The sequence below is a fragment of the Dendropsophus ebraccatus genome, chromosome 7 (genome assembly GCF_027789765.1).
Source record: "Dendropsophus ebraccatus isolate aDenEbr1 chromosome 7, aDenEbr1.pat, whole genome shotgun sequence".
Classification (NCBI taxonomy): domain Eukaryota; kingdom Metazoa; phylum Chordata; class Amphibia; order Anura; family Hylidae; genus Dendropsophus; species Dendropsophus ebraccatus.
Window position 1 is genome coordinate 96422286 of NC_091460.1, and position 25280 is coordinate 96447565.

At 43.4% G+C, this 25280-nt stretch overlaps 1 protein-coding gene across 2 annotated transcripts in view; it reads right to left on the reverse strand.

Moving 5' to 3' along the window:
* ADAMTS10 (ADAM metallopeptidase with thrombospondin type 1 motif 10) overlaps nt 1–25280 on the reverse strand; it is a 143669-nt gene that overhangs the window by 87672 nt on the left and 30717 nt on the right. For both annotated transcript variants that reach the window (XM_069976650.1, XM_069976648.1), the window contains exons 5-9: nt 23734–23951; nt 23512–23595; nt 22978–23117; nt 6250–6293; nt 5200–5305 (exon numbers count right to left, since the gene is read on the reverse strand). In XM_069976650.1, coding sequence (XP_069832751.1) covers nt 5200–5305; nt 6250–6293; nt 22978–23117; nt 23512–23595; nt 23734–23951 — 592 coding nt within the window. The remainder of the gene's footprint in view (nt 1–5199; nt 5306–6249; nt 6294–22977; nt 23118–23511; nt 23596–23733; nt 23952–25280) is intronic.

The window sequence follows — 25280 nt, forward strand, 5'->3', positions numbered from 1 at the left end:
GGCAGACGACAGTAGCCTCATCACAGGGGAAAAATTCCTTCCCGACTCCATAATGGCGATCAGAATAATCCCTGGATGAATGTGACCCCTGAAATAGGAATAAGGGACAGAATTTAGATAATGTAGAACCCCAGTGACGTGTGGTACGCCTTGAAGCGATCCAGTATGCAGAGGCCGGGGGGATCAGGACAGGTGTCACACTGGAAAATGTTGTCCTTCCTGATCCCCCTGTTACTCCACACTCTGCACTTCTTCTGGGGTCTCCTGTTCTCCAGTGTGGGGGACGTCACCTGGAAAATGTTGTCCTGGTGCGATACGGGGTCCTTTATATCCAGAAGCACTGGGTCCGCTCCATGGCTGCTAAATATTAGGGCTCTATTACTACTTCTGATATGTTCGGATCGTGCCGCAAGCTACAGTAGCTCGGGCAGCGAGGGACCGGAAGAGGGGGTGCTGGTATAAAGGTTATCCCCGTACAGGTGGTGACCTTTATCCAGCAGTGGGATGATCAGTTCCCGGACGATCTTCCCACTTGTTCCGCGGCTGGGGGGGGGGCATCTGGGGCTGGATTCGAGTGTCCCTTCCTTCATACACTCTAAGGGTACGTGCACACTGCGGAATCGCGAAGGATAACCCTTTGTGCATTCCGCAGTTGGCACCCGCCGGCGGACTGATGCAGGCGCACGTCTCCGTCCGTGTCGTAGACTCCATTCTATGCACGGGCGGATTCCGCTCTGCGTCCAACGTGTTGATGGAATGACGGATAATGGAATCCGCCTGTGCATAGGATAGAGTCTATGACACAGGCGGAGACGCGCCCCTGCATCAGTCCGCCGGCGGGTGCCAGCTGCGGAATGCACAAAGGGTTATCCTTCGCCATTCCGCAGTGTGCACGTACCCTAAATCTGTAAGTGTACCCTGAGGTACTCTCACAGAGTTTGTAGAATTTCACGCCATACCGTCATCTCTTATTGGGACGGTACTGGCGGAAAAGACGTGTCTGGGGGGCAGCGTACGCTACGCTACTCCCAGACACGTCACTGGATGATGAGGAGGATGAGGATGAATGGAGGAAAGAAGGATCCCCCCAATTCATCCTCACTGGCTGTTTCGGTGTCGGAGGCAATAATAATGTATGCGTCCGACACCGAAAACACCCTGGGGGCCATCTTTATATGGGGATTGGTATATGGGGTATGTAGTGGTGTAGTGTAAAACTTTATTCAATGTAGTGTGGTGTAATGTAGTGTTTTTTTACGTGTTTTTTACAGTAAGTATACAAAAAAAACCTACGCCAAAAATGGTGTTGCTGATGAATGCCGCACTTATGTTCGGCACTTATCAGCAGACCGTGGCAGTAGGATATAAAAAAAAAACACCCTACGCCAAAAAGGAGGAGTTGCTGATTAGCAGCGCACTTTCGTGCGATGCTGATCAACACTCAGCGGCGATAGGGTGCGGAAAATAGAAAAAAAAAAAATTGGGAAAAAAAATTTTTTTTTTACTACATTCTGAACATCCCTGTAGTGGCTGATACGTGTATTACACTTATCAGCCGCTAGGGGGCAGCAGAGCGCAAGATCCGAAAATAGACGACGCTGGAGCCGGAAAAATACGAAAATAGACGACGCTGGAGCCGGAAAGAGACGATCGGGACTCACGGAAGAAGCCGAAGTCCCGACAAGAGGAAGTGGACGCCGGGAACCCGGAAGACGCCGATCAGGACCCCGGGACAGGTGAGTAATGTACAAATACCTGCTCCGGACCCCTCAGCTACCTAGCTGAGGGGTCCGGAGCAGGTATTTATTACTTGTGGGGACTTTGATCGCCGTGAACGGCCGGCCGGCTGGCCGGCCGTTCACGGCGATCGGGACGGTGGTACCGTGACCACCATTACTTTTTACAGTAATGGCGGTCGGTGCCGTCCTCGGACAGCACCGACCGCCATTTTTTTTCCGGGTCATCGGGCCACCGATGGCCCGGAAAGGTTCCGATCGCCGCTATGGGCTTATCAGCCAATAGCGGCGATCGTCGGCATGGGGGGGGTTAACAACCCTCCATGCCGACAGGGAGAGATGGCCTGCTATGTATTATAGCAGGCTATCTCCCCCGATCGGGACCCGGCCGGCCGCGGCGCCCGTTTAAAGGGATGACGTACCGGCACGTCATGGGTCCTTAAGTGACAGTGATCCATGACGTGCCGGTACGTCATGGGTCCTTAAGAGGTTAAACATTGATGGCTTATACTTCGGCTAGGCCATTGATGTATAACTGGTGGGTATGCATCATCCAGCACCAAATGCATAGACGGCCACCACTGGTCAGTTCTCAAAGGGGAAAGTGCTCAGGTTCATGCAATATAGCGAGCAATGGTGACCGCCCTCTTAACAATGATATTTTATTTAATGGTTCATTTATACACCATTAAATCATTATATAAATGGTGTATTTTTAGCTACTCTTATAAATACCATACCTGTTTATATATAGGCTACAACTGTTAAATAAGCGATCGGAAAAGATTTATGTTTAACGTTTAGACTATGTAGTCCTTGTTAATAGAAACTTTTGGGAGCGTTAGGCTAAAGAATTGCACTGATATAAAAACAGTATTTGAATCTTGTTTAGGCTATGTTCACACTATGTAAAAACAACATGTTCACCCGGATGAATAACATTTTCTTTTATTTGGATTGTGAGCACATTTGGGTGTGCCTGCAATCCAAATTGCCATTGACACTAGTGCAATGTATGGCCGTGTGAATGGCCATACATTGTGTGAACAGACTGTAAACAAAGGCTGTTGTTCACAGTCTGCCGGCCGGAAATAATTGACAAGTTAATTATTTTGACGTCTGTAAGGTAACAGCCACCATTGTGCAATACATTGTGTGCACAGCAGGCAATGTTTCCCATAGGATTTCACATGGTGCATTCTTTTTTCTTTCTTCTTTTTTACAAGAACGGCCATTCTTTAAACCGCCAACATCAGCCATTCTTGTAAAAAAAAACAAAAAAAAAACATTGTGTTAACATAGCCTTTGAGTGTTCCTGTAAAGCATAATCATCTGAACGTCTTTGTTAAACATATCTCTAACAATATTTGTAAAGGTAATATGTTATGTTACATAAACATTATAGTAGAACCTGTTTGAGTTGATCCTGCTTTTGTCTCAATGCACAGGAAACACCAACTTAGCCAATCACTAGTTGTAGCTGTGACCACCACCACCACCACCACCAGTGATTGGCTGAGCAGGTGCTTTCTACGCATGGAGATGAAAGCAGGAACAGGCACTGCCAGGATGAAGGTGGCAGAAGATTGGGTCAGATGAGTATAATTTATGTCAGCCTAAGCCTTACACATATTTTTGTAGGAGGCATAACTGGCTGCAGGGGTAATGTCTAACTGGCATACCTGGCTACAGAGTGCTAAGGTACTTACACGAGGCATAGCATCTGGCTACAGGGGTCATAATTAGGTGAATAGGGCATACCTGGCTAAAGGAGCATATCTGACTATAGGAGTTATACCCTGAGACATACCTGGCTACAAAAGACTTATCTTGCTACAGAGGGCATTGGTCGTGGCTACAGGGGGCATGCTTAGATGAACGGTGTATCCCTGGCTATATGGCTATATACCTGGTATACCTGACTAAAAGTGGCATACCTGGCTGCATGGGGCATACCTAGGGACCTACAAGGGACTTATCTGAATACAGGGGGCATATCTGGGAATAGGGGCTACTATTACTAGCTACAGGGGCATTGTATCTGACTACAGAGGGCACACCTGGCTACAGGAGGCATATCTGACTACACAGGGTCTTGTATCTGGCTTCAGTGGGCATACCTGGTGACAGGCAGCATACCATACTACTGGGACACTATATCTGGCTACATGGAGCATTAGTGGCAACAGAGGGCATTGTTACTACATAAAGGGGCTTTATTAAGGGCTACTGGGGTATATCTGGCAACAGGTTGCATTAATAGTGGCTACAGGGGGCATTGTATTTGGCTGGGGCATTGTTACTGGGAAAGAGGACATTCATTGCAACAGGAGGCATTGTATCTGGCTGCAAGGGGCATTAATAATGGCTAAAGGGGGCATTGTATTTGGCTACATGGAGCATCATTACTTGACATTACATGAGCATTATCACTAGTGATGAGTGAAGCGATTCTTGCAAAACGAGATTCCGCATGATTCGTTAACAAAATTTGTTAACCATGGTGGCCACAATGGTGGACACACATGTTTAGGTACAGTAGTGTCACTAGGCAGGAGCAAGGTATTAGCCATAATCCCTTGTGGCCGTTCAATCACCTGCAAGCCCCACTGTAATGTCAGAACCTCCCCACCACTCGTGATATATAGTGAGATCCACTTCCTGAAGGAGGACAATCAGCTGTGCATTCAGAGGAGAGAAGGATCACAGCAGGCATTTAGGGCAGAGAGAGAAAGAGAGAGAGGGGAGAGGATAGGACAGTCCATTGTGGGTGGTTGTCTTTGGTTGCTGTGAAACCACTGTCCACTCAAACTAGTCTGTGGGTGCTGTACAGGCAGTATTCACTCGAATTAGTCTGTGTCCATTCAAACCAGTCCATCAATGACAATGGATGTCCTGGGAGAAAATTGATTTTACTCCACTGCTGTTCAGCGAGAAAACTGAATGACTGACTGGCTGATTGACATTTTTTTAATATTTGACATTTTCCAATTTTTGACTGTCACAACAATAGCTTATGAACAAAAATTACTCTGTAACAGTCCCACTATTGTAACTACAATGTTTTTTTTTTTTTATAAAGATTTGTTTGCGTGCACTGAGTGTATCAGTCAAAAATTTATTTCTCGAGGTTCGCAAATATTCGCGAATCTCAAGAAATGATGTTTTGACTGATTCGCTCATCTCTAGTTATTACTAAGACAAACAGGTCAGCCAGTCAGTCAGTCATGTAATTATAGGAAGATCTGAACCGAGAATGATCCGTTGGCTAAGGCTTTAAACAGTGTATGGTTGGCCTTATCTAGTCAACATTTACAACTAATTGGTTGGGGATACTCAGAACAGCCCATTATATCAGAGTACTCCTCCTTGAAAAGGTTGAGATAAACCAGTCTAGACTAGTATTTTTTGTAAAAGCATACTATGCATTTGGTAGACATTACAGTACATGGAACTCACTCACGTGTGTCCCACCTCGTGAGCAATTGTGAAGGCTGTAGCGAGGCCAATATCTTCATTAATACTGCAGCTTCTCTCTCTTTCACACATTCCCCCTACTGGTGCCAAACCTAGACATAGAAAACACATATAGATAATACAGATGACTACATATCGCCTAGGAGTGTCATATATTTGTTTTTTACAGACTATCATTTTACATAAGTCATTTAGATTTTCTCTATATGGTTGTATAATTGAAGCATTATGACATGAGATTGTTGCTAATTACATAAGTATAATGCAAGTTCATTTTTCATGAGCATAACTGTAAATAATACTTTTGTAAAGAATATTTTTTAATGACATTGCTTGTATAGCACCAACATATTGTGTAGTGCTGTACAAATATTTAGTTATTCAGTGCCCAAAATCTAATTTTCTATCTCGCAGGACACTGGTGACAGATTACATATGTTTTTTGGAAAGTGTGAAGAACCAACAAACTCCATCTTAATTGTGATGTCAGCACCAGACATTTATACTGCAATGAATGATGCCACCCTGACATCTCTTCCTGCATTAGCAGCCATTTTTCAGGAAGTTCCTTCTGTGCCACTTACTGACTGACTTTCTCTTGCTTTTTCCTCTTTTTTGCCCCAGTCCCAGCAATATAACAGTTATTTTTGAACACTGTAATGCCCCCTTAACAAAACTTGTTGCATGCATTATGCAGTAGGTAAGGAAGGATTTGTCATCAGCATTTTTTTTTTATTCTACTGGTATTCAGTGTGCAAAGAGTTTACATTACAAGAACTGTCAGGAATAATCAGGAATTGTTCAGAGCAGCAGCAAATCCCTATAGGAAACTTCTCCTGCTCTGGACAGATTCTGATATAGATAGAGGTGGAAGCAGAAAGCACTGTGTCAGACTGGAAAGAATACACAACTTCCTGCAGGGCATACAGCAGCTGATAGGCACAAGTAATTCACAAATCTGTAAAACCTTCTCACGACTGTTGATTTAAAAGCATGAGCTTCTCCTGAGTACTCTTTTAAGATCTTTACATCTTACCTAGAGTTCCACATGGCTTATTTTTGTAAATACAAATGTCATATCTGAAAGAAAACAGACAAACATTTATTGGAAACTGATACATACACACTTGTATTCTATAAGAGTTTTAAAACAAAAAAAAAAAAAAAAAAAAACATGGTTGTGCAAACCTACTTTTCTGGACGGATTTTTGAGAAGAACAATCCTGAACTGAAAACTGAACAAATGCCAAGAACCAAGTTGTGTCAGGGTGGGCATGTTATCTTTGGGATTGGATTACTTGTGTATACAGGATGCTCGGTTAAAGGAATTGTGTACTTGCGGTGGCCCAGATGCTGAATGCTAGTGTTGCAACAGCTGGTGGGCTCTGGTGTTTTGGGGCAACCTTTAGAGATGAGCGAGTAGCACTTGATTAAGTAGGTATTTGATCGAATATTACGCTATTCGATATACTCGTTTTCGATTGAGCATCCGACCAAATATGCAGTAAAAATTCGATTCCCCTCCCACCTTCCCGGCATCTTTTTTGCACCAATAACTATGCTGGGGGAGGGGGGATAGGCCCTAGGTGGGCGTTGCGACAACAGTGTCTACATTCATTGGCTGGCTTACTCATGTGACCTCCGAAGTATAAGAGCTTGGGATTTCCTGCTCATCATCAGACGGGGAGAGTTTGTGCAGCAGGGAGAGTTAGGTTTTAGCGAATTTTAGGCAGAAGGGACCCCCCAAAGCCCTTTTTAGGGCTTCATATAAAGCACAGTTTTTTTACCCAATATACAGCGATTGTATCAGCGGCTAGCAGCCCATCAGTGTGTTCTCACAGACAGGCAGCAAAGCGCAGTGAGAAGAATAGGCTGCATTTCAACTACTTCCTCATTCAGTGCATGTCTTGATATTTTAGCAGGTTCATCTTTTGGAGTGAGAAAAGTGAGGATTTTAGACTGTAGGCAAGAGAAAAGGTTAAAGCCCTTATTAGGGCTACTACACAGTACAGTAAATAGCTGCTTCCATTACAGTGGAGAGACTGTCTAGTAGCATATCATAGTGACACAGACAGTCTTGCAGATTAGAATTCTGCTGCGTTTGTTGTTGTGACATACAGTAGCCAGGGACGCTACATTTCCCTGACGGCACACTGGGAGAATGTTGTGGAGGCAGGGACCGGGTCGCAACCAGGGACGGGCCACCTCCTCCCCCCGCCCAAGATTGCCGACACAGGTTCTGACAACCCCACCCCTTCCTTGCTCGCTGTAACAAGGCCCTCATCTGCTAGCTGAAAACACTGCAGCTCTGGCGTGGGGAAATGTCAGCAGGCCGCGTAGAAGCTCATCAGCTTGGACGATAGGAAGCAGAGCCCCCCAAAGGTGATGGACGCCATATTGCAGCACACAGAAATGTGGCTGTTGCTGCTGCAGCTAGGACCAGGCATGGTCATGTGCGATAATGGCCGTAACCTGGTAGCGACTCTGGAGCTTGGCCAACTCCAACACGTTCGATGCCTGGTCCACGTTTTTAATTTTTTAAAATCATTCCAGATCTGCCAGAGCTACTGGTTGAAGTGTGGCGCTTGTGCGCCTACTTTCGGAAGTCTGAGACGAACAGAGGTGTTGGACATGCACAACTCAATGTAAATAATGGGTGCTAAATGGTAAGCATATAAACCAATATAACTATATCAAAGAAACAGCTATGCCAAATTCATAAACCATAGCACACCGAGTAATGTAATAAATAAAAGTACTTTATTATAACAGGTACAATATGAGATATTAATGATCCCACAAGCTTAAAAACAACTAGATTTGCATTTCCAGGGAAATACATAGTGCTTGAAAAGAGCGCCCCTTTACGAGTGACTTCCATTTAACTTTAATCCTGGGTGCCGTCCCTTTAAGAGCGACTTGGGTCCCATCCCTTTAAGAGCAACTTGGCTCCCGTCCCTTTAAGAGCGACATGGGTCCCTTTAGGAGCGACCTGGGTCACTTTAAGAGCGACGTGGGAACCATTTCGCTCTTAAAGGGACCCAGATCACTCTTAAAGGGACCAATTTCACTCTAAAAGGGCCCCAGGTCGCTCTTAAAGGGCCCCCGTTACACTTAAAGGGACCCAAATGGCTTTTAAAGGGACCCAGGTCACTCTTAAAGGAACCCATTTCGCTCTTAAAGGGACCCATTTCGCTCTTAAAGGGACCCATTTCGCTCTTAAAGGGACCCAGATCGCTCTTAAAGGGACCAATTTCACGCTTAAAGGGACCCATTTCACTCTTAAAGGGACCCAGATCGCTCTTAAAAGGACCCATTTTGCTCTTAAAGGGACATATTTCGCTCTAAAAGGGACATATTTCGCTCTTAAAGGGACCCAGGTCGCTCTTAAAGGGACCCAGGTCGCTCTTAAAGGGACATATTTCGCTCTTAAAGGGACCCAGGTCACTCTTAAAGGGACCCAGGTTGCTCTTAAAGGGACCCAGGTCGCTCTTAAAGGGACCCAGGTCGCTCTTAAAGGGACCAATTTCACTCTTAAAGGGACCAATTTCACGCTTAAAGGGACCAATTTCGCTCTTAAAGGGACCCAGGTCGCTCTTAAAAGGACCCATGTTGCTCTTAAAGGGACATATTTCGCTCTTAAAGGGACATATTTTGCTCTTAAAGGGACATATTTCGCTCTTAAAGAGACATATTTCGCTCTTAAAGGGACCCAGGTCGCTCTTAAAGGGACCCAGGTCGCTCTTAAAGGGACATATTTCGCTCTTAAAGGGACCCAGGTCGCTCTTAAAGGGACCCAGGTCGCTCTTAAAGGGACCCAGGTCGCTCTTAAAGGGACCCAGGTCGCTCTTAAAGGGACCCAGGTCGCTCTTAAAGGGACCAATTTCACTCTTAAAGGGACCAATTTCACGCTTAAAGGGACCAATTTCGCTCTTAAAGGGACGCAGGTCGCTCTTAAAGGGACCCATGTTGCTCTTAAAGGGAATATTTTGCTCTTAAAGGGACATATTTTGCTCTTAAAGGGACATATTTCGCTCTTAAAGGGACATATTTTGCTCTTAAAGGGACCCAGGTCGCTCTTAAAGGGACCCATTTTGCTCTTAAAGGGACCCAGGTCGCTCTTAAAGGGACCCAGGTCGCTCTTAAAGGGACCCATTTTGCTCTTAAAGGGACCCAGGTCACTCTTAAAGGGACCAATTTCAGGCTTAAAGGGACCAATTTCGCTCTTAAAGGGACCCAGGTCGCTCTTAAAGGGACCCATTTTGCTCTTAAAGGGACATATTTTGCTCTTAAAGGGACATATTTCGCTCTTAAAGGGACATATTTTGCTCTTAAAGGGACCCAGATCGCTCTTAAAGGGACCCATTTTGCTCTTAAAGGGACCCAGATCGCTCTTAAAGGGACCCATTTTGCTCTTAAAGGGACCCAGATCGCTCTTAAAGGGACCCAGGTCGCTCTTAAAGAGACCCAGGTCGCTCTTAAAGGGACCCATTTTGCTCTTAAAGGGACCCATTTTGCTCTTAAAGGGACCCTTTTCACTCTTTAAGGGACCCAGGTTGCTCTTAAAAGGACCCATTTTGCTCTTAAAGCGACATATTTCGCTCTTAAAGGGACCCAGGTCGCTCTTAAAGGGACCAATTTCCCTCTTAAAGGGACCAATTTCGCTCTTAAAGGGACCCAGGTCGCTCTTAAAAGGACATATTTTGCTCTTAAAGGGACATATTTCGCTCTTAAAGTGACCCAGGTCGCTCTTAAAGGGACCAATTTCACTCTTAAAGGGACCAATTTCACGCTTAAAGGGACCAATTTCGCTCTTAAAGGGACGCAGGTCGCTCTTAAAGGGACCCATGTTGCTCTTAAAGGGAATATTTTGCTCTTAAAGGGACATATTTTGCTCTTAAAGGGACATATTTCGCTCTTAAAGGGACATATTTTGCTCTTAAAGGGACCCAGGTCGCTCTTAAAGGGACCCATTTTGCTCTTAAAGGGACCCAGGTCGCTCTTAAAGGGACCCAGGTCGCTCTTAAAGGGAACCATTTTGCTCTTAAAGGGACCCAGGTCACTCTTAAAGGGACCAATTTCAGGCTTAAAGGGACCAATTTCGCTCTTAAAGGGACCCAGGTCGCTCTTAAAGGGACCCATTTTGCTCTTAAAGGGACATATTTTGCTCTTAAAGGGACATATTTCGCTCTTAAAGGGACATATTTTGCTCTTAAAGGGACCCAGATCGCTCTTAAAGGGACCCATTTTGCTCTTAAAGGGACCCAGATCGCTCTTAAAGGGACCCATTTTGCTCTTAAAGGGACCCAGATCGCTCTTAAAGGGACCCAGGTCGCTCTTAAAGAGACCCAGGTCGCTCTTAAAGGGACCCATTTTGCTCTTAAAGGGACCCATTTTGCTCTTAAAGGGACCCTTTTCACTCTTTAAGGGACCCAGGTTGCTCTTAAAAGGACCCATTTTGCTCTTAAAGCGACATATTTCGCTCTTAAAGGGACCCAGGTCGCTCTTAAAGGGACCAATTTCCCTCTTAAAGGGACCAATTTCGCTCTTAAAGGGACCCAGGTCGCTCTTAAAAGGACATATTTTGCTCTTAAAGGGACATATTTCGCTCTTAAAGTGACCCAGGTCGCTCTTAAAGGGACCCAGGTTGCTCTTAAAGGGACCAATTTCACGCTTAAAGGGACCAATTTCGCTCTTAAAGGGACATATTTTGCTCTAGAAGGGACCCAGGTTGCTCTTAAAGGGACCAATTTCGCTCTTAAAGGGACCTTGGTCGCTCTTGAAGGGACATATTTCGCTCTTAAAAGGACCCAGGTCGCTCTTAAAAGGGACCCGGGCCGCTCTTAAAGGGACCCAGGTCGCTCTAGCGACATGGGTCTCTTTAAGAGCGACATGGGTCCCATACCTTTTGGAGTGTCCCGTCCGTTTAAGAGCAACTTGGGTCCCGTCCCTTTAAGAGCGACTTGGATCCCTTTAAGAGCTACATAGGACCCTTTAAGAGCGACTTGGGTCCCGTCCCTTTCAGAGCGACTTGGGTCCCGCCACTTTAAGAGCGACTTGGGTACCTTTAAGAACGACTTGGGTCCCTTTAAGAGCGACATGGCTCCCGTCCCTTTAAGAGCAACTTGGGTCCCTTTAAGAGCGACATGGCTCCCGTCCCTTTAAGAGAGACTTGGGTCCCTTTAAGAGCGACTTGCGTTCCTTTAAGGGTGACCTGGGTCCCTTTAAGAGCGATCTGAGTACTTATAATGGTAAAGATCATTGCTCGGTTACCATGACAATCTTACTCATGTCGGGGAGACAAAATCGTTAAGGACCTTCCATATATTACATCTTCTATTGGCCAATAGTGGACATGTGACTGTGGATGGTGTGATACATTGCATGACGAGACCTTACAGTTCCTATTGGCTGCTATATTTCAGCTATTTGCATATGTGCTGTGATTGGCTGTCAGCGGTTAGAGTGTGGCCATTATTTGCAATGGGCCATTATTTTCTATGGGAAATTTGGGGTCGTTTAACGTAAATTTCTTAAAAACTACAAATCCGATCGAAACGAAAAATAGATAGCACACCACACACCGCCGAGGGCTTCGAAACGCAGTTTGAACGGAGTGTGTGCACACAGCGGTTCGGGCTGTATTACGCGCAGGAAAATGGCTGGAAGAAGAAGAAGAAGAAGAATACGGATTACAATATAGTGCTTTTCAAGCACTATAATTAAAATGTATAGCACACAAGGGGGTACCCGGTATAGTACCACCCACAAAGACACCCCAATCTAAGTATGTCACACACCCTGTATAAGAAAAGTGCACATGCAATGCATAAATAATCAATAATAAATCAAATTTGCACCAACAATCCAAAATACTGATAAATATAGGCACTAAAAAAGTTATAACCTAATAAATAAAGAGACTGTATTGAAAACAACCAAATGAAAATCAATTAAAGTGATAAATAATATAAGCACCATAAGCAATGACACCTAATGAATAAAGAGGCCGTATTCAAAAACAGTGAAGTGAAAATCAGATCAGAATAGTAAGATACCACCATAAATACACAAGCAACAGGGTGGTGATGGGGTGTCAAGGACAAAAGCCCCACGCGTTCCGTCCGCCCAACTGGACTTCCTCAGGGGTACTGTACATAAGTTAGGGACCGTTATTTATTCAAAAAATATCAAATAATTAAGTATATCATACAAATAATTATAAGTAATACCTGTGTACCGGGAGCTTCCCATTGCTCCATGCTGGCTCCAAAATGGCACCGATAGCGTGACCCATGCGTTAATGCGCATGTCCGGTTCATTGCGGTCACATGACCGCGTCTGTCTGACTCTAAGTCACATGACCGCGATCGTCTGACGTAAGGTCACATGATCGCTGTAGCTCATTGCATTTACAAGAGCCATCAAAAACAAGTCTTACATGATTATATTGGATGTTATTACACTCAAACACACTTCATTATGGTTATTAGCACCTTAAGTAGTCACCACCTTAAGTAGTAGCCTCGCTGTGCACTCTAGGTGCAGGTTTCATTTGTAAATAGCTGTACATACGTGTAAATATATATGATTTTTTGTTATATTTTTTTACTATAAATTTATTTGGGGAGCTGCCCATGCTCAGTCTGACTTAAGGTGCTAATAGGTGACTGTTTTACGACCTTATACATGACCCATAGAATTACAGAGTGATATTATGGAATAACACATGTTCCATGATATCTCGCCGTTCGATTATTGATCATACATTGATTGGGGCATGTGTGTTGACTTCATGGACATATTAGTCCTTCCATTACATATATATTTGCTAACAACAGACAGGATTGTGTTCCACTACCAAATAGGGTGACCATGCATGAACATTAAGACCTATGTGCACATGGTCTTAGAATGTACTATCATGGGTCCTTTTTTGTGGGGGGGGTCTAATAGGATCATATATGTATTGGAGTGTTTATACTTTCTTATACCTATTATCAAACAATATATGCAACGTTAATACTACTAGCTTGTATTGGACATTTTTAACGCCGGCGCTTGCGCATATTTAGTGAATAATTGGATTATACATTGTTACAGGATTATGAATATCAAAATATCAATATTCCTATTAAATATTAATAATTAATATTCATAAATGAATATTAATATCCTAAGGCGAATATTAATATTTCCTATTAATAAATACAGCACTGATAATCACTCTTGTGATTATGCATGTGGTATTATTAATATAACTCCTGTTTATGATTCCATTAAGGTGCAATATTGACCCTAAACATCTAATCAGACCGTTAACAATCAATATTACAATACAGTACAGTCTCAGCAATGCTAGACTGTATTGTATTAAGACACACCTTAATCGTACCTAACGTTTCCCTTATTCCTATACAGCTACTACACTACTATACCTGTGCTTGTATAACAGATTGAGACAATACCTTGTTAATAATAATCCAATATTTATTATACACACTCAATCTACTCTATACAAATCACATACAGTATAATTAAAACAATAACAATAATAATCTACAACACCTAACTATATTCCCACCCACGTATCTAATACACACACACACAATACTGTACCAACCCACCCAGACCTATGACCAGACTATCCCTAAAAGGGGGGGAAGCAAGTGGTAAACAAAGGGACAAGGAATGAAGGGGTTCAGTGACTGTTAGGGGGAGAGAGAGAGAGAGAGAGAGAGACTGGGAAGCAGGGAGGATACTTAGACCACTTCTTGTGTAGGGATGATCCTGTGGAGCAGATGGTCTGTTGGTTTCAGTGGGGAAGATGGAACTCCGACTTGTTGGTCTTGATGGGCAAGATGGAACTGCCTAGGGTTACCTCTGGTGGTCTATTTAAACTTCCCAGGGGGGGCGTACCCAAAGCTACGTGCCCGAGCATTGACGCAGAGAGATGATGTCACCATGCTCGTGCACGTACAGGTATTTGTGCCCGTGCACGGTTGTGCCCAAGGTTGTGGTGGGATACAGATGTCATACAGGAATACAGCTATCTAGGAGACAAAGGATCAAAGACCCCTGTCTTCCTGTATTACAGGGTGTAGTAACAAAGATCAATGATCCCAGAGAGAGATATGGTCCTATAGATAGTCTGAATTGCACTGTACAACAAAAGGGTCTGTGTGATTACAGTAAACATACCTGTGATATTCAGGAGACGCCACTGTAATCAACAGTTGGGCTTATTGTCCTCCTTGCTAGCCCAGCAGACATATACAGTCCTCTGGGAGGGGGCTTTTGCATTCTGGGCCCTCTCTCTTCTGGGATAAAAGATTATATATATATATATATATATATATATATATATATATATATATATATACCACCCTATAAATATCTGGGGGATATACTTCCCCTGCTACATACATGCCTTGATACTGGTGTGCGCATAAAGTTCGGCGTAACAATGGAACTGTATATAATTAACATTAATATTAGGATTATACATGCCCGTCGTACACCAACAGTATCAAATATGATGGTGTCTAATGGTATGGCGTGATCTATGTTACGAGGATCTTAACGCATGCGCAGACTTGCGGCACTATGGACATTAGTGAGGATTGCCTCATGAGTACATATGTTCTCCATAACCATAATAAGTGTGTTTGAGTGTAATAACATCCAATATAATCATGTAAGACTTGTTTTTGATGGCTCTTGTAAATGCAATGAGCTACAGCGATCATGTGACCTTACGTCAGACGATCGCGGTCATGTGACTTAGAGTCAGACAGACGCGGTCATGTGATCACAATGAACCGGACATGCGCATTAACGCATGGGTCACGCTATCGGTGCCATTTTGGAGCCAGCATGGAGCAATGGGAAGCTCCCGGTACACAGGTATTACTTATAATTATTTGTATGATATACTTAATTATTTGATATTATTTGTATAAATAACGGTCCCTAACTTATGTACAGTACCCCTGAGGAAGTCCAGTTGGGCGGACGGAACGTGTGGGGATTTTGTCCTTGACACCCCATCACCACCCTGTTGCTTGTGTATTTATGGTGGTATCTTACTATTCTGATCTGATTTTCACTTCACTGTTTTTGAATACGGCCTCTTTATTCATTAGGTGTCATTGCTTATGGTGCTTATATTATTTATCACTTTAATTGATTTTCATTTGGTTGTTTTCAATACAGTCTCTTTATTTATTAGGTTATAACTTTTTTAGTGCCTATATTTATCAGTATTTTGGATTGTTGGTGCAAATTAGATTTATTATTGATTATTTATGCATTGCACATGCACTTTACTTATACAGGGTGTGTGACATTCTTAGATTGGGGTGTCTTTGTGGGTGGTACTATACCGGGTACACCCTTGTGTGCTATACATTTTAATTGTTTTTAAGCTTGTGGGATCATTAATATCTCATATTGTACCTGTTATAATAAAGTACTTTTATTTATTACATTACTCGGTGTGCTATGGTTTATGAATTTGGCATAGCTGTTTCTTTGATATAGTCACGGAAGTCTACCGTAGCCACTGCTATCCTCAAAAAACTCCAGCAATACCTACATTTGCCAGAACACCGGCTCCTGTGCGACATGAGCAATTGCTGGAATTCCACATTTTATATGCTGTCCAGGCTGTGTGAGCAGCAGAGAGCTTTAATGGAGTACCAGGTACAAAACCCACATGTGCTTCCAAGACAGCCCCCTTAGTTTGCCAACCATGATTAGGCATGGATGGCATACATATGTGAAGTCTTCCGAATATTTGAAAAATCCACCAAGAGGGTCAGCTGCGACGATGACAGTCAGCGTAACCATCCTACTCCTGTGCATTATAAGGGAGAACGCCATAAGGGAGAACGCCTTGCGCACAGAGGAGGTCAGGATAGGATAAGGAGCTAGACAGTCAGACCACACTCCTGTTTGCTTCTCAGTGGCAATTGCAAGAGGAAGAGGAGGATGAGGACGTGGAGGAGGCTGTCGGCTACACTTGGGAGGGTGGCAGTAAGGTTGGGTGCGTCCCATTGGTTCAGCGTGGATGGGGCGAGGAGGAGGCAGAGAAAGAAGAGGAGGAAATGGAGAGTGATCCTTCCAGAGGGGGCAGCGAAGTGATGCCGATTCACAGTCTAGCACACATGGCTGACTTTAGGTCTAGCACTACTGGATTTTCTCACCTCATTCTATTAAATCTGATGTTAACTGATGTTAGGATCTATACACTATTCTATTACAGTACATCACTAGTATCAGCTGCCAGTGGCAGGGTAGAGGGGGGAGGGGCAGAGGTCGCGGCAGTGCACTCTGTCAGTCCTACCCTCTCCCACTGTGGCACCTGTAAACAGCTAGGGCACCCCTTCCCTGTCAGTCTAACCTCTAGCTTGCCTTCCCTTCTCTCCCCATCCTCCCGTCTCTCACAGTCAGCCTGCGTAGGCAGCCAAGACAGCAGAGGCCTGAGGGCTCCAGTGTCCATGGCTACCATTGGGACTCTGCAATCACATCGCAGAGCCCCATTGGTGAACAGAGGTAGAATTTTCCCTCTGTGCAAGGAGAATTCTCTTTCTGCAGCCTTATAGATGATGCAGCCGTGCTTATTGCAGCATTTATAGGGTTAACTGTCAGCGCCAGAGCATTGCTCCAGTGCTGACAGTTGTGGCGCCAGCTATCACTGACAGCTGGAACTCACCACGGAGGACACAGGCACAGCTTCTTTGTGTCTGTGTCATTCAGAGGATGCTAATTACCAGGGGAAAAGGGGGGTAAGTCTTGGGGGTCCCAGTGGCTGCTGGAGCTGCTCCCTACATGGCGCCATGAGGCAAACCATTGTTGGTGCTTTTTCTGGATACTACAGCACTCCTTCTTCCTCCTATCAAATCAGCCATGCCTCCTTCTTCCACCCTCCGCCGTCTCTCGTCCCTCCCTCCTTCTTCATCATGACCCAGTCAGTGCTGTCAGGTAGCAATTAGGGGCTAGGTTCAGACGCTGTAACTGTGCGGCTGTATTTGCGGCTGTAATTGTGCGGCGGTATTTTTGGTGGTTCGTGTGTATGCTTGGAAGTATAGGATATGCGGCTGCACAGTGCACACTATGTCTGAATCTACGGCCCTATCGTAAACGGACCCGTAAAAAATGAACAAGACCATTGTTTGCGGCTGGACATGCGGCCGAGGATTGACAGGCGGTCCGTACGGAGTACTTCAAAAATAGCCGGCAATGATGCCGAATGCCGATGCCTCTAATAGTTAATATATTAAATTACTAAAACACATTTTCTTTGTAATAAAGACACGTTCGTTGTTCAATAATTTATTTCTAACGAATCCATCATTTTGCAATTAAATATACTGTTAAAATAAATAGATATATAAATAAATGTATATTTATCTATATATTTATTTTTTGACAGCATATTTAATTGCACAATGATGGATTCGTTAGAATTAAATTATTGAACACCGAAACTGAATTTATTTCCACGAAAATGTGTTTTATTAATTAAATATTAATTAGTACAGGAAGCTCCATAAGCCGTTAATTCATATTCCCGGCAATAGAGCATTCTGTACTAATCATCACTTAACTTTAATTAAAACATCAAATGTTTCTTCTAATTATGTTATGACAATAGCATTATTAGAAGAAACATTTAGAATTATATGTGCGTTCAGCTGATTGGCTGATCGGCTGAGCGCACATATAATGAGCCGGTCCGCAGTACAGTCACTTCATTGTGCTGCGGACCAGCGAAGAGGACACATCGGGGTGAGTATAGAGCTCTCCCCACCCCCTCCCCAGCACTGCACCCCTCCCAGCAAGGAAGGGGGGTCACTTAACCCCTTCCTTGCTGGGATGGGTGCAGTCTGACATCAGTCTGGCCCCCAGGGGGTTAAGGGGGATGCAATACATCCTCCCTTAACCCCTTGGGGGCCAGACTGTAAGCAGCGATCTGGAAAGATGCTGCATACTGTAAGGAGCACAACACCGCTCACAATGATGGGTGTTGTGCTCCTGTTTGTGTGTTTTTTTGTGTGTTTCTCCCTTTTTGTTTTTCAGATATCGGTATCCTGGGGATTACGTCGGATTCCATGGACTATGTCGATGACCAGCGGTTGTTGTTTTAATTTTTTTAATAAAATGGTCAATGAGGGGTGTGGGGGTGTTTTTATTTGAATAAAAAAAATTTAAACTCGTGTCTTGTCTTTATTTCTTTACTTTATAGACTTAGTAGTGGAAGCCGTCTAATAGACGGAATCCATTACTAAGTTGGGGCCTAGTGTTAGCCGGTATAAAATGGCTAACACTAACCCCCTATTATTACCCCAGTACCCAATGCCACCAGGGGTACTGGGAAGAGCCGGGTGCCAGTGGTCCCGGAGCGTCAAAATTGGCGCTCCTGGACCGGGCCGCAGCAGGCTGGTAAGATTTAGGCTGGGGAGGGCCTAAACCAATGGCTCTTCCCACCCTGGTGTTACCAGGCTGCTTTCGTTTGGTTTTTAACCCGGCTGGTTATAAAAATAGGGGGGACCCTATGTGGTTTTTTTTTTAAATAAATAAATAATTAAAAAAAAAACGCATAGGGTCCCCCCTATTTTTATAACCAGCCGGGTTAAAAACCAAACGACAGCAGCCTGGTAACACCAGGGTGGGAAGAGCCATTGGTTTAGGCCCTCCCCAGCCTAAATCTTACCAGCCTGCTGCGGCCCGGTCCAGGAGCGCCAATTTTGACGCTCCGGGACCACTGGCACCCGGCTCTTCCCAGTACCCCTGGTGGCATTGGGTACTGGGGTAATAATAGGGGGTTAGTGTTAGCCATTTTATACCGGCTAACACTAGGCCCCGACTTAGTAATGGATTCCGTCTATTAGACGGCTTCCACTACTAAATCTATAAAGTAAAGAAATAAAGACAAGACACAAGTTTAAAAATTTTTTTATTCAAATAAAAACACCCCCACACCCCTCATTGACCATTTTATTAAAAAAATTAAAACAACAACCGCTGGTCATCGACGTAGTCCATGGAATCCGACGTAATCCCTAGGATACCGATATCTGAAAAACAAAAAGGAAGAAACACACAAAAAAAACACAAACAGGAGCACAACACCCATCATTGTGAGCGGTGTTGTGCTCCTTACAGTATGCAGCATCTTTCCAGATCGCTGCTTACAGTCTGGCCCCCAAGGGGTTAAGGGAGGATGTATTGCATCCCCCTTAACCCCCTGGGGGCCAGACTGATGTCAGACTGCACCCATCCCAGCAAGGAAGGGGTTAAGTGACCCCCCTTCCTTGCTGGGAGGGGTGCAGTGCTGGGGAGGGGGTGGGGAGAGCTCTATACTCACCCCGATGTGTCCTCTTCGCTGGTCCGCAGCACAATGAAGTGACTGTACTGCGGACCGGCTCATTATATGTGCGCTCAGCCGATCAGCCAATCAGCTGAACGCACATATAATTCTAAATGTTTCTTCTAATAATGCTATTGTCATAACATAATTAGAAGAAACATTTGATGTTTTAATTAAAGTTAAGTGATGATTAGTACAGAATGCTCTATTGCCGGGAATATGAATTAACGGCTTATGGAGCTTCCTGTACTAATTAATATTTAATTAATAAAACACATTTTCGTTGAAATAAATACAGTTTCTTTGTTCAATAATTTAATTCTAACGAATCCATCATTGTGCAATTAAATATACTGTCAAAAAATAAATATATATATAAATATACATTTATTTATATATATATTTATTTTAACAGTATATTTAATTGCAAAATGATGGAATCGTTTACATTTAATTATTGAACAATGAAAGGGACTTTATTACAAAGAAAATGTGTTTTATTAATTCAATATATTAACCATGAGAGACATCGGCTATAGTGCAGAGGATCGCAAACCCCGGTAATAGCGATTCATGTAAACTATGTTCCCTGCTTTCCCAGATGCATCCAGAGGTGTTTGCATCACTTTCTTAAGATTTTATTTGTTATTTTTAGTTGAACCAGATTTCCAAGTAAATGACCGTATGTTTTGAGCCGCATGTCTATTTTTTCCCACGGCCGGAGTTTCACCCGCACATTTACAGCCGCATAAAAAATACAGCCGCACAGTTACATCGTGTGAACCTAGTCTTAACATGTAAGTCCTGCTTCTGGTCTTTTTATGGGGGTCTTCAGCTACAAAATCTGCACAAACAAAAGTGGTCTTTGTTCGGATTGGGGGGGTTCTTCTAAAAATGAGGCATTGTCCAAAGGAAATAATAGTTAAAAAATCTGTAAAAAAAAAAAACTAAAAAAGCAGGTCTGGAATGGGGATGCTCTTCTCAAAAAAGTGGTCTGCTCAGAAGGTTTCACTGTACTTACATTATAGCTCCATGCTGCAATCCTTGTTCATTCCTCTGGCATTTGGGTTGCACAAATATTATTGCAAAATAATCTATATTATTGCAAAATATTATTTTATTGAATCACAAAAAAGAACAATATTAAAAACTAATAAAATGAATGCAGGAAGCAATACATACATTGCATGGCTTGCAGAGCACACAGGGATAAGTAATATTTTACAATTATTATTTTTTTTGGTAATATTTATCCAGCATGAGGTAGTTGTAGGAGATATATATATACTACCGTTCAAAAGTTTGGGGTCACCCAAACAATATTGTGTTTTCCATGAAAAGTCACACTTATTCACCACCATACGATGTGAAATGAATAGGAAATAGAGTCAAGACATTGACAAGGTTAGAAATAATGATTTGTATTTGTATTTGAAATAACATTGTTTTTACATCAATCTTTGCTTTCGTCAAAGAATCCACCTTTTGCAGCAATTACAGCATTGCACACCTTTGGCATTCTAGCTATTAATCTGTTGAGGTAAGCTGGAGAAATTGCACCCCACACTTCTAGAAGCAGCTCCCACAAGTTGGATTGGTTGGATGGGCACTTCTGGCGTACCATACGGTCAAGCTGCTCCCACAACAGCTCAATGGGGTTCAGATCTGGTGACTGCGCTGCCCACTCCATTACCTATAGAATACCAGCTGCCTGCTTCTGCTGTAAATAGTTCTTGCACAATTTGGAGGTGTGTTTAGGGTCATTGTCCTGTTGTAGGATGAAATTGGCTCCAATCAAGCGCTGTCCACTGGGTATGGCATGGCGTTGCAAAATTGAGTGATAGCCTTCCTTATTCAGAATCCCTTTTACCCTGTACAAATCTCCCACCTTACCAGCACTAAAGCAACCCCAGATCATCACATTACCTCCACCATGTTTAACAGATGGCGTCAGGCATTCTTCCAGCATCTTTTTATTTGTTCTGCGTCTCACAAACGTTCTTCTTTGTGATCCGAAACACCTTAAACTTGGATTCATCCGTCCACAACACTTTTTTCCAGTCTTCCTCTGTCCAATGTCTGTGTTCTTTAGCCTATCTTAATCTTTTTCTTTTATTCGCCAGTCTCAGATATGGCTTTTTCTTTGCCACTATGCCCTAAAGGCCAAAATCCCACAGCCGCCTCTTCACAGTAGATGTTGACACTGGTGTTTTGCAGGTACTATTTAATGAAGATGCAAGTTGGGGACCTGTGTGGCATCTGTTTCTCAAACTAGAGACTCTAATGTCCTTATCTTCTTGCTTAGTTGTGCAACGCGGCCTCCCACTTCTTTTTCTACTCTGGTTAGAGCATGCTTGTGCTGTCCTCTGAAGGGAGCAGTACACACAAATGTAGGAAATCTTCAATTTCTTCGCAATTTCTCGCATGGAATAGCCTTTATTTCTAAGAACAAGAATAGACTGTCGAGTTTCAGATGAAAGTTCTCTTTTTCTGGCCATTTTGAGCGTTTAATTGACCCCACAAATGTGATGCTCCAGAAACACAATCTGCTCAAAGGAAGGTCAGTTTTGTAGCTTCTGTAACGAGCTAGACTGTTTTCAGATGTGTGAACATGATTACTCAAGGGTTTTCTAATCATCAATTACCCTTCTGAGCCAATGAGCAAACACATTGTACCATTAGAACACTGGAGTGATAGTTGCTGGAAATGGGCCTCTATACACCTATGTAGATATTGCACCAAAAACCAGACATTTGCAGCTAGAATAGTCATTTACCACATTAGCAATGTATAGAGTGTATTTGTTTAAAGTTAGGACTAGTTCATTGAAAAGTACAGTGCTTTTCCTTCAAAAATAAGGATATTTCGATGTGACCCCAAACTTTTTAACGGTAGTGTATATATATATATATATATATATATATATACATATATATATATATATATATATATATATATATATATACAGTATATATATGCATATGGACATATTACTTTGAAGGTTTGCTGTAGGTGTTAGAATTCTTTTTATTGGCTTATGCCAAATCATAGGGATTATAACTCCTCCCTTTGTTCCTTGTATGATTGCTTGGGTTAATGTTTAGTGCCATTTCTTTCATATAGGCCAGCACAGGTGTCATATAGAAGGTTTGACGGCTGTATCTCCTGATCAGCTAATTATGACAATGTAAGTCTATGAGACTACAGTGTGAGAATTAGTGAGTGGTCGGGAAGTAGATGGCACAGCCACCCTATCTCCTGATCTCAGTGGGTCTGATTATATGTCATAAGTTATGAAGGCATATTGTTTTTTTTAGCATGCTAAAAAAAAAATCCTTGCCACATTCTATAACATCTGTATAGCTCATAAATCAAGAATATTTGTGTACCTGGTTATTAAGACAGCTGTATCATGATCAGCAATTCCATTCTCTGAGATCGCATTCCCATTACGGCTTACAATAGATTTTTGCCACCGACAGAAACTGTCCAGAGATTTTCCAGCATGGTGATTGATTTCCAGGGTTGGCTGTTGAATGAATTTGTCTGTTAGTGAACGAAATGACATACTGTATAACCTATGAAAGGGGTATACCCTAAATTGATACATACAGTATATTTAACAAAACCTAAACTCAACTCATTGGTAATTCATGACCGATTGTTTAAGGGGGCCTATACACAGGTGCTAGCAGCCCAATTGCACAGGTGCCAATAATTGCTGGACGGCACCTGGATTTACAGATTGAAACAATGCCTAGTCCAGGTGCAGCCTTTCATTACCAGTTAATCTCATGCATTGGCCCCAATCACTTTCTGAAGGTGAATATGAGAGCGGTATCCAAAAATGATTATAATAGAAAATAATAACAACAGGTTTAGGCTTATATGTGTTACTTATATTAACATCTACTACAATTCACCTGGTCTTCAGTCAGCAGGATTAGCCTTGTCACCATTATGTTCACAATGTTGCCCAGACTAGAGTCCTGGAAAAGTTTGGCAACCTGACCTCCAGGAAACAAGAAAACATCAGTCTTAAAATCATTGGAAAAAAGACTGAAAATAGAAGGTAATTGTAATGAATACAGACATGAAATTAATCCTAATAAAGGTTTTATCTATGGTTAGGGTCTAATACTTACAATATTCATGATAGCAAGAATATACTGCTCAATGTCCCTTCTCCCATGATAGCCAATCATCATTTTGTCAGCAACAACCAGGGTCTCCACATATCTCTCCGTGCTCACTGAACGCTTAAGTGGAAGAGGCCCCCGCTGTGTTTGATTGGATGTTGGCCTTAATGGAGGAGGCCTTGGATTTCTTAACCACCAATGGCGATCCCTCCAGGGTTTGTCATCTATTGAAGGAAAAAGTTTTCTTTAGAACAATATTTTGTATTATTTAGTGTTTAGTGTTAGTGTTAGTCATTTTATCGTGCGCCGCCTGTCAGAGAAGACGGCTGCAGGAGATGGCAGAGGACCCGGCCAGCCCACCAGGCCAGCTCTGGAGCAAGGAAAGGTGAGTGGGGAAGGGGAGGGGGAAGTGAACTAGAGCCACCAGGACACCACTGGGGGGGGGGGGGAGGGGAAGGGGGGGGGGAGAACTATAGCCACCAGGACACCACTGGGGGGGGGGGGAAGGGGGGAGAACTAGAGCCACCAGGACACCATTGGGTGGAGGGGGAGAACTACAGCTACCAGGACACCACTGGGGGGAGGGGGAGGACTACAGCTACCAGGACACCACTGGGGGAGGGGGGAGAACTACAGCTACAAGAACACCACTGGGGGGAGGGTGGAGAACTACAGCTACCAGGACACCACTGTGGGGGGTGATAACTACAGCTACAGGACACCACTGGGGGGAGGGGGGAGAACTACAGCTACCAGGACACCACTGGGGGGAGGGGGGAGAACTACAGCTACCAGGACACCACTGGGGGGGAGAACAACAGCCACCATGACACCACTGGGGGGGAGACGGGAGAACTACAGCTACCAGGACACCACTGGGGGGGAGAACTACAGCTACCAGGACACCACTGGGGGGAAGAACTACAGCTACCAGGACACCACCGGTAGCCCGGGGCCTCTACCAACCTTAATCTGGCCCTGTATATATATACACACACACACAAGCATATATATATATATTTTTTGGGGACAATTAATTTACAGCAGCACCAAAGTAAAAAAGTATAGTACCAGCAGCAGTACAGTAACATTAGTTTCCTGTGCTACTTAGCAGTTTGAATCCTGACTGCTGGCTGGTTTTAGAAATACAAAAACTTGTTACAAAAAAAACTTATGCAAAAAAACTTGTTACATTTTGCATAGAATTGCAGAAATAAAAATACTGCCAAAAATGGAAAGAAAATACCATTTTCCTTAAATGATGTGTAAAAAAAAAAAAACCTGTATCTGACTTAAGATATGTGTGAAATGGCAGGGATAGTGGATCCAGCATCCACCATGGACATTACTGCTGGGGGAGTGGATATAGTAGTAACCCAGAGCATGGGACTCCACTGCAAGTGTGACACTAAGCCCATTTTGGCCTCCCCCTCCCTTTTGCCTTTAAGAACTTCTTGATGAGCTCCTGATCCAGAATGCTGTCTTTAGACTTCCAGGACCTCTTCCAGGACCAGGACCTTGAGTAGGAGGGATGGGCTTCCTTAAGAAATGGG